The sequence below is a fragment of the Dendrobates tinctorius genome, unplaced genomic scaffold (assembly GCF_039654945.1).
Source record: "Dendrobates tinctorius isolate UK_male_01 unplaced genomic scaffold, ASM3965494v1 ptg000030l, whole genome shotgun sequence".
In the NCBI taxonomy this organism is placed as follows: Eukaryota; Metazoa; Chordata; class Amphibia; order Anura; family Dendrobatidae; genus Dendrobates; species Dendrobates tinctorius.
The window spans coordinates 34,237,935-34,249,972 of NW_027361698.1; the positions used below are offsets into that span (position 1 = coordinate 34,237,935).

At 44.5% G+C, this 12,038-nt stretch overlaps 1 protein-coding gene across 2 annotated transcripts in view; it reads left to right on the forward strand.

Moving 5' to 3' along the window:
• BLTP1 (bridge-like lipid transfer protein family member 1) overlaps positions 1-12,038 on the forward strand; it is a 451,393-nt gene that overhangs the window by 242,200 nt on the left and 197,155 nt on the right. For both annotated transcript variants that reach the window (XM_073572011.1, XM_073572012.1), the window contains exons 43-45: positions 5,373-5,531; positions 10,881-11,056; positions 11,774-11,949. In XM_073572011.1, the coding sequence (XP_073428112.1) occupies positions 5,373-5,531; positions 10,881-11,056; positions 11,774-11,949 (511 nt within the window). The remainder of the gene's footprint in view (positions 1-5,372; positions 5,532-10,880; positions 11,057-11,773; positions 11,950-12,038) is intronic.

Sequence of the window (12,038 nt, forward strand, 5' to 3'; positions counted from 1 at the left end):
AATTCCAGTTGGTCCTCCACAACCTTCTCTTCCGGATCAGGTTGGTCCCCACGTGGAGACAGAGGTCCCCAGGCCTCATACAGACCTAACTGCTCTTGGAAGCCCAGGCCAAGGGCATCTGGATCTAGGGAAGTCAGATCCCATAGATCCTCTACACAATGACTTGTTGTGGTATCCGGTGGACACTGACAAAGTAGGCGGTCGTCGTCTACTTTCATTCAGTCACACCTGGCTCGCGGTCGTCCACGACGAGTGGGTCAGGGACCTGGTGCCCTCCGGATACAAAATAGAATTTTCTTCCCACCCCCCCGACACGTTTTTTCCGGTCCTCTCCTCCCAGGACAAAGACAACAGCTTTCCTTCGGGCCGTTCATGCGCTGCAAAGGGACGGAGTCATGATTCCAGTCCCTTAAGATGAAAGATTCAGGGGTTTTTATTCAAACCTTTTTGTGGTTCCAAAGAAGGATGGAACGATGTGGCCCATACTAGACCTCAAGCTGTTAAATCAGTTTGTCAAGGTATGGCGATTCCGAATGGAATCCCTCCGATCAGTTGTCGCCTCCATGGAAAAAGAGTTCCTAGCATCCATCAATATCAAAGATGCTTACCTTCACATACCGATTTGCCCGTCCCACCAGCAGTTCCTGCGTTTTGCAATTTGCGAGCAACAATTCCAGTTCGTTGCCTTGCCTTTCGGACTCGCCACCGCCCCCAGGGTCTTTACCAAGGTCATGGCGGCTGTCATGGCCATTCTTCACACTCGGGGAGTGGTGGTACTACCGTATCTGGATGACCTGCTGATCAAGGGTCCGTCCCTTCCAGCCTGCGAGGAATCCGTGGAATTCACAGTAAATACACTTTCTTGCCTGGCTTGGAAGATAAACTTCGAAAAGTCTTCCCCAACACCAGCCCAGCAGGTTTCCTTTTTGGAAATGATCTTGGACACTTCCCGTGGGTTGGTCATTCTCCCTCCAGAAAAGGCCCGAGCCTTACAACAAGCAGCGCGGACTCTTTCCCGACCGGTTTCTCACTCCATTCGATTCAGCATGAGAGTTCTCGGAAAGATGGTGGCAGCGATGGAAGCGGTCCCATTCGCACAGTTCCATCTCAGCCCTTTACAACATGCATTGCTGTTAACTTGGGACAAGAACCCGTTTTCCCTGGACCGTTGGTTCCTTCTGTCCCTGCGGGTCAGGCAAGCCCTCAAGTGGTGGACACTGAAATCCTCCCTGAATCAAGGGAAGTTCCTTCTCCCAGTACGATGGTCGGTGGTGACCACCGACGCAAGTCTTCTGGGCTGGGGTGCGGTTTTTCATCACCACACGGCAAAGAGTCGATGGTCAATTTGAAAGTCACGTCTCCCCATCAACATCTTGGAGATACGAGTGATCAGTTTAGCCCTACGAGTTTCCATCATCTCCTCGCAGGTCACCCCATCAGGATCCAATCCGACAATGCCACGGCTGTGGCGTATATCAACAGTCAGGGGGGTACTCGGAGCAGGATGGCCATGCACGAAGTGAGTCACATCCTCATTGGTCCGAAACCAACCATTCGCCCATCTCGGCAATCCACATCCCGGGGGTAGACAATTGGGCGGCGGATTTTTTCAGTCGCCAAGGTCTTGCCTCAGTAGAGTGGTTTCTTCATCCCGAACTCTTTCAGCAGATTTGCCATCGCTGGGAGACTTCGGATGTGGATCTCATGGCCTCAAGACTAAACAACAAGGTTCCTTGATTCACTGCCCGATCGCGCGATCCATGCGCCATCGGAGCAGACGCCCTAGTTCTGCCGTGGCACCGGTTCCGGCTCCAGTACATTTTTCCCCCTCTTTCCTTGCTCCCGAGGGTCATCAAGAAAATTAGAGCAGAGGGAGTACCGGTGATCCTAGTCGCGCCAGATTGGCCGCGCCATGCATGGTACGCAGAACTAGTACAACTAGTCGCCGACGTCCCCTTGCGACTTTCAGATCGCATGGATCTACTCTCACAGGGCCCAATTTACCACCAGAACTCCGGGGTCTAATCTTTGACGGCGTGGCCGTTGAATCCTGGATTTTAGCACAGGCTGGTTTTTCTCACGACGTGATCTCCACCATGATTAGTGCTAGGAAGCCTGTGTCCTTGCGCATTTATCACCGCACCTGGGAAACCTTCTCGTCATGCAAGCACCATGGTCGATCCCCTTTGGTGTTTTCCATTTCTTCCATATTGGAATTCCTGTAATCCGGGTTAAAGTCAGGCCTCGCGCTTAGCTCGCTCAAGGGCCAAATTTCAGCTTTGTCAGTTCTATTCCAACGCAAAATTGCCATCAAATTGCAGGTGAAGGGGAGTTTCCCACGTGGCCCCTCCCTATAAAAGGCCATTGGAATCATGGGACCTTAACTTGGTTCTCGGGGCTTTACAAGAAGCTCCTTTCGAACCACTGCAGGACGTGCCACTAACTGTTCTCTCAGACGAGTTTCCGAATTGGCGGCCCTGTCCTGCCATCCTCCATTTTCACCAGGACAAGGCAGTTCTCAGGAAATCCCCGTCTTTCCTGCCCAAAGTCGTATCTTCCTTTCTTCTCAATGAGGAAATTGTTTTGCCTTCCTTCTGTCCGGCAGCAGTCCATCGCATTGAGAAGGCCCTCCACACCCTGGATGTGGTTAGGGCTCTGAGACGGTACATCTCGCGGACAGCTCCCTTCCACAAGTCAGATGACCTGTTCGTACTTCCAGAGGGGCATAGGAAGGGTCTAGCCACTTCAAAAGCCACGCTAGCCAGGTGGATTCGCTTGGCTATTCAGGAATCCTACCATGTCAGGGACACACCTGTCCGAGCAGGGATTAAGGCGCATTCTACCTGATCAGTGGGCGCCTCTTGGGCCATTCGGCACCAGGCGACGGCAGAATAGGTCTGCAAGGCTGCGACTTGGTCCAGTCTGCATACCTTTACAAAACATTACCAAATTCATTCTCAGGCCTCTGCGGATGCAGCGCTTGGCAGACGCATCCTGCAATCCGCAGTACCACAGTGTTAAGTCAGTGGTACATGGGGTATTAGCAGTTGTATGCTCCCCATCCAGGGACTGCTTTAGGAATTCCCACGGTCTGTGTCCCCCAATGAGGCGTAGGAGAAATAGAGATTTTTGTGTGTACTCACCGTAAAATCCTTTTCTGCGAGCCAATTATTGGGGAACACAGCACCCACCCTCTTTAGCCTATTGACTCACTGTAGCATTCTTAGGTTTTGACGTAGTTATTGTTATTTGTTTAATGCTCCTACTGCTTTTTCACCGAACTGGGGAAATCTCAGCCAGCGAGAGGGTGTATACTGCAGGGGAGGAACTGGGGAAATCTCAGCCAGCGAGAGGGTGTATACTGCAGGGGAGGAGTTAACTTTTTTCTGTGTTCACTTAGTGTCCTCCTAGTGGCAAGCAGCATAACACCCACGGTCTGTATCCCCCAATTATTGGCTCGGAGAAAAGGATTTTACAGTGAATACACACAAAAATCCCTATTTTCATAGGGGTGTACTCATTTATGCTGAACAGTGTACATTTTGCCAGGTTTTGCGTGCGATTTTATCTCCATTTGGAAATTTACTTATGGTAATGATTTGTGGCTGTTCATTATAGGCTGCTTTGAAGTTTCTCTCATTCCAAGGTTTCTACTTCTTTGGTTCCTGCATTATTGTGTTTCTGATGTATATTTCCATATTTCATCAGTCTTTTCTCACCAGCAGTATGTTACATGTCTATATCTTTGTGTCCACACAAAAGCATACCTTCATGTTCTAGTAGATACATGTTTTGTCTCATTATTCTCTTAATGTTGCACATACAAAATCAAAAATAAAAAATCCTATTGGCTGCAGACAATGACACATGATTCTGACAGATAGGTACTTTATTCTAAAATTTTCTTCCTATTACCAGTAGAGTTGCTATGAATTGATTTGCTGGACCTGGTCCATTGGACAGGTCAGTAATCTGTGGTCAGGGGACGGGATCTCGGAGAACTCCTACCTAACTCCCGACACTTCACTCTTCTTTAGATATACTGGCCCAATTTTGACATCATTGGTGCGCTGTGACTCTCATGCAGTGTTTTGCCATACCGGCTATTCAAATGAGGAGCCATGCTTTCCAGGAGTTAATAGGCGGATATCAGGGCTCCCGTGCAGTGACCACAGATTACTGACTTGGCTGGTGGACTGGGTCCTGCGAATCACTTTGCACCAAATCTAAATGCCAGCTATAAAATATTAAACGGAACCTGTCACCCCCCCCAGGGCGTTTTTAAGTTAAAGAGCCACGTTCAGCAGCACTAAGGCTGCATTCTGTGATGGTGGCTCTTCCGTTTCTGACCCCTAGTAACGCTGAAATATCGACTTTTATAAATAGCTCCTCATACCTGTAATGTGTCCCATAGCTATGGTGTGTCCCCCTGTATCAGCCGCCTACCATCCATCCATCATGCCTCTGTCCAGTGTCTGGGCACCGCCCACCATCCGTCCATCATGATGCCCCTGTGCGTCGCTGCCTCCTCCTGTTTTGAATGCCGGCGCCTCCGCTGTGACAAGATTTCTCGGGCATGCGCAGTGTGCGCTGCCCGAGAACCAACATCAGGCTATTGCGCCTGCGTGTTGCGGAGGCCCCAGATCCCGCCCCGCAGCGTGTTATGATGTATTCACACTGTGGGGCTGGGGCCTCCGCAACACGCAGGCGCAATAGCCTGATGTTGGTTCTCGGGCAGCGCACACTGCGCATGCCCGAGAAATCTTGTCACAGCGGAGGCGCCGGCATTCAAAACAGGAGGAGGCAGCGACGCACAGGGGCATCATGATGGACGGATGGTGGGCGGTGCCCAGACACTGGACAGAGGCATGATGGACGGATGGTAGGCGGCTGATACAGGGGGCACATCATACCTATGGGACACATTACAGGTATGAGGACCTATTTATAAAAGTTAATATTTCGGCGTTACTGGGGGTCAGAAACGGAAGAGCCACCTTCACAGAATACAGCCTTAGTGCTGCTGAAGGTGGCATTTTAACTTAAAAACGCCCTGGGGGGGGTGACAGGTTCCCTTTAAAAGCCCTATTTCAGGCAGTGTCATCTGTAATGCTATATTCCTTTCTGTATAACATTATTCTTTCGTGTACCCCACTGGATTATTTACATAACTAGTCATCTGTAGGAAGGATTTAAAGCAAATGTTCTTGTTTGTGGATGCCCTGTAATAGTTTTGCCACTCTACCATTCACACAGTAGTTAACAAGAAAGTACTAATTTAAAACACATATTACTCCGTGGATAACCATGTCTTCTATTTTAATTCTTGGACATAAGAATTCTCTGAAACTTCTCCTGATTCATTGATACAGGGAATCCTGTGGCCACAGAAATGTTATCAGAACATCCTTTATTGTCTGAACCATCCTCTGTGAGCTTCTATAACTGGATGTCAAGTGCAGTGGGTAATAGAGGCAGTGTGGTACACGAGTCACCCCTGATCAAGTCTGGACACAACAGTCTTCCAACAGGTATTGATACTGAGGTTCTTTTGGAACATTGCTTAGACCAAGATTGTCCACTTAGGAGAAGTGTAAAAGTTGTACGAACCATTCACCGGAAACTCGTAATGTGAAGCAAGTCACGGACAAATAGCATTAGAATAAATATAATATCACATTAATGCTATCATATATAAGTAATATGATATAAGAGATGAAAGTTGATGGAGAATTACCTAGAGAAGAGGCAACTAATAGGTCTGTTGTTTGATTCATGGAGAACAATTCCTGATTCTCTATACTTTTCAGTAAATTGTCTTAATGTTTTCTGTGAGCATTGTCATGCATCATCATACATAATCCATTTATGTGTTTTATCACTTTTGTTTTTGTGTACTACATTTCAATATATCCATTCTTAAATCTATAAATAATGCAATGAATAGGAGCACTTTTCTGCCACAGTTGTCTTAGGACAGAGGTCTGCACTTTTGGTTGACAGCAAAGGGAACCTGTCAACAGGAAAATGCAGTCTTATCTGTAGGCATCGTGTTAAAGAGCGGGGGAGCAGAGACAATACAAAGTTTTGTGAGAAAAGATTTAGTATAACCTCTGTTTTATTCATTGAAATCTCTTGCTATTTCTGGGCCTTTTAGTCCAGTTGACGGTCCTATCAGTGACTGACAGCGATCTCTGTATAAGTGTGCATGGAAAGATAGCGGTCAGTCACTGATAGGACCACCCACATAACCAAAAATCCCAGAAAGAGCAAAGATAAATGATAAAAATACAGGTTATACTTAATCTTTGCGCACAGGACTACATATGTCTATTCCGCTCCCCTTGTTTTATTACATGGTGCGTGCAGATTAGTGACAGGTTCCTCTTAAGGTTACCTGGTGACAGGTTCCTTTTATGGTTAAAGGGTTTTTCCAGAACTGAAGAATTGATGACCTATCCATATTATTGTCTTCATCCATTTTTGAATCTGTGTCAGTTTTGGGCTGCTCACATTTAAAGTTTTTCCTTTCTGGCCATCGGGGGCTAATGTTAGTTTTTCCCCCCGGTGGCCGCTGATGTTACTACAACTTTAGTTAGTCTGCTGGTGGGTTTTTCCCCCGGTCACCGCTGGTGTTACTGAATTGTGATTAATTATCTATGCAGGTGGGTGCCACTCCCACCTTCCTTTATAAGGCCACCTGGTGCTGCAGCTCACTGTTGGTGATACACTGCCTTTTGGAGACCAACCGTGCTGAAGAGAGGAGCTATCTTGAGTAGTGGTGTTTGCAGCTTATCTGGAGCAATGGTTATTCTGCTGAAAGCTGTGTTCGGGTGCCTTACTCTGCGGTCCGGTGCATGACAGCAGAGCAAGCTAAGTGTTTGTTTTTCCCTGTCTGTTATTATCCTTGGTGTTTTATTTGTACAACGGTGGGACCAGTGTCTGCACTTGCCAATTCCCTAGTAAGGAATAGGTGCAGGGCAAGTGAGGGACCCAAGTATCTTGTTCGGCGACAGGTTGAAAGAACCTGTATAGGGAACATCAGGAGAGTTCAGGGCACTTCTTTAGGAGAGTGCAGGTGGTGTCCATTTCCCCGTTTCCAGTTACAGGGCCCACAGTTATAATTGTTTTCCCGGTGTCCCCTTGTGTCTTTGTTGGTTTTGTGACCCGCCGATTGGCGGGTCGGGTCACGCTGGGCCAGTCACATCGTGACAATTATAGATCATCAGAATGAGATAGTGGGCGTTCTGACATCCAGCCATGCCCGTAACTACGGCAAGTGCTGTATGGAGTGGAACTCCGCAGCTCAGAACATTGCTTATTGGCCATTGCCGGGTACTGCACTTTATCTCCTATTGCTTTTATCCAGCCACTTCCGGAGTGGATTTCAGGTGATCACTGGGGGTGATCAATTAGTATATTCATGACCTATACTATGGATGGGTCTTTAATATTTCAGTCCTGGACTGGTGTTTTCCACCCTAGGTCAAACGTTTGGCACGCAATGCAGCTTGCTGAATACTAATATTGAATAGAACATTGAGTGAAATGGATGAGAATCTAGTCAGAATGTGACCGTAAGTATGTAAATAGCATACTTGCCGTCACGTGATGATTGCTTGAACCGGTAGTAGACCCGAGCTCTATCTGCATGTATTTCTCAGAGTTTTCATAGGGGGACACAGGAACCATGGGTTATATGGTGCCCCCTGGAGACTGACAATATGAATGCATGTTATAAAAAAAGCTGACTCCTCGCCTACAGCCTACACCTGGCCAGCTGTAACCCAGCTATTCAGTTTAGCTTAATGTTATAAGGCTTTGGGCATTTTTTATTAGGTTGGTCTGACTAGGAATAGGGAATAAGGGCCTTAGACGTCGCTTTTCCACGTTTTCATCAGAAAGCTTCTTCTCTGTAAGTGAAGACATTTCATCAGTCCTCCTATGATGTTATACCCCTTTCTAGTTTTTTTCTTCAGCAAAGGTTGACTCCAAAGGGAGAGGTTCCTGCCTTCGCTATCCTTGTCCAGCTGAACTTTGCTTGTAGGCCATATTTCAGGACTGCCTGCCTAGGCATGGTGAACCACCCTATTAGCAGCTTTTAGATCTGAGGGATCTCAATCAAGTCTTGGATGGCCTTAAGTACACTTTCTTCTTGCTGGTTGGAGATATCTCTCCAGCAAGGTGATTTTAGTTCCTTGTAACAATCCTTTCCATCATGTGAGGCTCCGAGTTGTCGTTCACCTTCTCTGGAACAGTGTGGTTTTGCGATCGACATCCCCCTTTCTCCATATCTTGTTCCCAGCCTTCCATCTTAATGAGGAGATTGCTCTCTTTCCTTAAGTCACTTTGCCTGTCATCTGAGAGTTTCTGACACAGTCTGACGTACTGAGAGCTGTACACCTCTACCTGCCTTTCACAGCTTTATTCGGATGCCTTGCTGGCCATCCCGTTATGCTCTTGCAGAGGTTGGCCCACCTCTAGGGTTATCATTGTTCATTGGTTTTGATCTACCGCTGCAGAAGTTGGGGCTAAGCTAGGGAGCCCCAGCCAGGGCTTCTACCCTTTGTGGTAGAAGCCTTCTTGGCCAAGACATCTATTCTTCTATTACATAGTGCCTCTCCTACTTCAGTTAAATCTTTTCGGAGCTTTTACTTTTGCGTCTATGTATTCAGGTATTAGAAGACATGTACTATAAGCGTTGCTTGGGTGGTAATCTGATGGATTGCTATTTTTCCTTCTGCAGGACTTTAGTGACCGAGAATTGAAGATTTTTGCTGCTCATCTTAAAATCTCTTTCTTGTAGCCTTCACTGGGGGGACACATCACAATCCCTTTTTTAGGGGTTCTTGGTTTTGCACCTCTTACTGCTTTTAGTAACCAAGTAGCTGGGTGTTGGTTGGGAAGTAGGCTTTTGAGGAATACTCAGCTTTTTCCCTAAGATATATACTTAGTGTCAGCCTCCAGGTGGCAGCATATAACCCATGGTTCTTGTGCCCCCCAATGAAGACTATGAGAAAGAGATGTTGTACTGAGTACCAAAAATCTTAATATTTCACACCTCCAGTATTCAGCCAGCTACATTGCTTGCCAGAAGTTTGTCCTGGGGTGAAAAACCTGTTTAAGTAAAATGTTTCTGTATAAATTAGGTTTGGCAATAGTTGATTTCAAGAAAGATGGGATGTACTAAACTACTTATGATTTTCCAAAATATTTAATGACATCTCCTTAACCTGAGGTTTATTGACATCCAAGCTCACAGAGTACAGTGCCTTGAAATAGTATTCATACCCCATGAACTTTTCCACATTGTTTCACCTTATACTCACAAGCTTAAATGTATTTTATTGTGATTTTATGCGATACAACAACAAAAAGGAGCAAGTACTTGTCAAGTGTAAAGGAAATTATACATGGTTTTCTAAATATTTTAAAATTATAAATCCTAAAATTGTGATGTGCATTTGTATTCACTCCCTCTGAGCCAATGCTTTGTAGGACAACAAAGCTTTTCACACCTAGAGGCTGAAATTTTTTCTATTCTTCTTTGCCAAACTAGTTATAGCTTGGTGAGATTGGATAGAGCGTCCATGAACAGCAATATTCAAGTCTTGCCACAGATTCTCAATGGGATTTAGGTTTGGACTTTGGTCCATTCAAACACATGAATATGTTTTGATCTAAACCATTTCATTGTAGCTTTGGCAGTCTCTAACAGGTTTTTCTCCAGGATTGCCCTGTACTTATCTTCCCATCAACTCTGACCAATTTGCCTGTCCATGCTAAAGAAATGCATCACCACCGCATGATGCTGCCAACATCATGTTTGCCAGTGGTGATGGTGTTTCCAGAGTGATTTGCAGTGCTTGTTTTCCACCATACATAGCATTTTGCATTTAGCCTCAAAACTTCTACTTTGGTCTCATCTAACCACAGTACCTTTTCACATGCTAGCTGTGTCCTGTACATGTCTTTTTGCAAACTGTAAATGGGACTTTTTAAGGCTTGCTTTAAAAAAATGGCTTTCTTTTTGCTGCAATACTATAAAGGCCAGAGATGTGGAGTAATGTGGAGTAATACTTTTCTTATAGATCTCTACAGAACCTCTAGAATAACCAGGGGCCTCTTGGCTGCTTCTCTAATTGGTGCTCTCCTTGCTTGGGATGTCAGTTTAGATGGACGGCTATGTCTTAGTAGGTTTGCTGATGTGTCATTCTCCTTCCATGTTTGGATGATTGACTGAACAGTGCTTCCTGAGATGTTCAGAGCTTTGGCTATTTTTATAACCTAGCCCTACTTTACTCTTTTCCACAACATTATCCCTGACCTGTCTTGTGTGTTCCTTTGTTTTCATGATGTTTCATTCCTAATCTTCTCAAACAAATATCTTAGTTGTTCACAGAACCGCTGTAGTTATCCTGAGACTAAATTGCACACAGATTGACTTTATCTAATAATTATGTGACTTATGGAGGTAATTTGCACTCAGGATTTTGTTTAGAGGTTTCAGATTACAAGGGGTTGAATACAAATGAACGTCACAACTTTCTGATTTATATTTTTTAAATATTTAGAAAACCATGAATCATTCCTTTACGCTTAACATGGTACTTAGGGTTGATATATCAAATAAAATCCCAATAAAATACATTTAAGTTTGTGGGTGTAACTTGGAAAAGTTCACAGGTATGAATATTTTTTCAAGCACTATATATAACATATTTATTTCTGTGGCCTATTGCCCTTTGAGAAAGTACATATTGTTAGATTATTACAGACTGGCATTGTGTATCAGAGTTTGAGAAATCCATTCTACAGTATGTTCTATGTTTTTTTCTCTTTATTAGTTTTCCTAAAGAAAATTTAATTTGATATTTTAGGAACTACACATAACCTGCCGACTATTCCATCAGCGTCTGACTTCAATACTGTCCTGTCAAGTGAACAAAACACATTGGATGGAACGCATTCTCAACACAGCAGTAGCCAAGAAGATATAGCTGGAATCGAAGAGGGCAATCCAGGATTTCCTGCAGTCCAGCTTGCAGATGCACAGGTTGAATAGAAAAAATATCATTTTATAACATTTTTGAGTCCGTGTTGGTTGAATGACTTTACTTGTAAGGTTTTTAGTATCCATTTTACCAGCACTGTGCCATTGTAGTATCTGATTTTTTTTTTAATAAGTAAAAAAATTAAATGGACCCATTCACTTGTGTTGGTGAGTTTGACCCATGACTCAGGCCAAAAAGGAACCTCTCTTTTTCTTGTGGTCAATAGCGTATATGAAACAGTTTTATAGTCTGTACTTGGTGCTTGGTCTTTCAGAAACACAGAACCTATACATGAAATTTAGATATGTGAATGAGCTCTTACTCATCTGCAAATATTTGAGGCATGATGCTGCTACTGTTGGTAGCAAAAGATGGACGTGTGATTTTTTTTTTTTCATTGTGGGGCATGGCTGCCGTAAAAGAAAAAGCTCAGATAATTAGATTTTTGCAATTTTCGAGCATGATGCTCTTATCAAAATTCAACATGCAGATAGCATAGCGTTTTTCCCCCCCAGACATTCTTATACCATAGAGACCTTAAAATGCAACTTTAAAATCCCTTGGAGAAAAGATTATACAAAATGGCAAAGAAAAGGTCAAACTTGTTACTTGAGTTTTAACACCATAGCAATAATTCTTCAACACACCCTTGGTGAAATATCTCCAAAATTAGTTTTCTTTTACAAATGCATTTCTCTGACTTTTCTTTTCTTTTACAGGTGGTTTTCAAACCTCTGCTCAGTCATACAGGCATCCAGTCACAAGACGTCGTACCGCTCAGCTATAGGATGTATTTTGGGGAACACTTGTCCTTCTCTGGCACACTAGACTGTCTTAGAGCTGACATAGTAGATTCTGATACATCAAAGGAAAGAAGAAGTAAAAGAGCCAGAAGGTTTGTTTCTTCATTCATTTGATTGTCTTCAAATCTGACACAGAGACCAGGTTTTATGCACTGCACATTTGATGATAAGTATGATATCA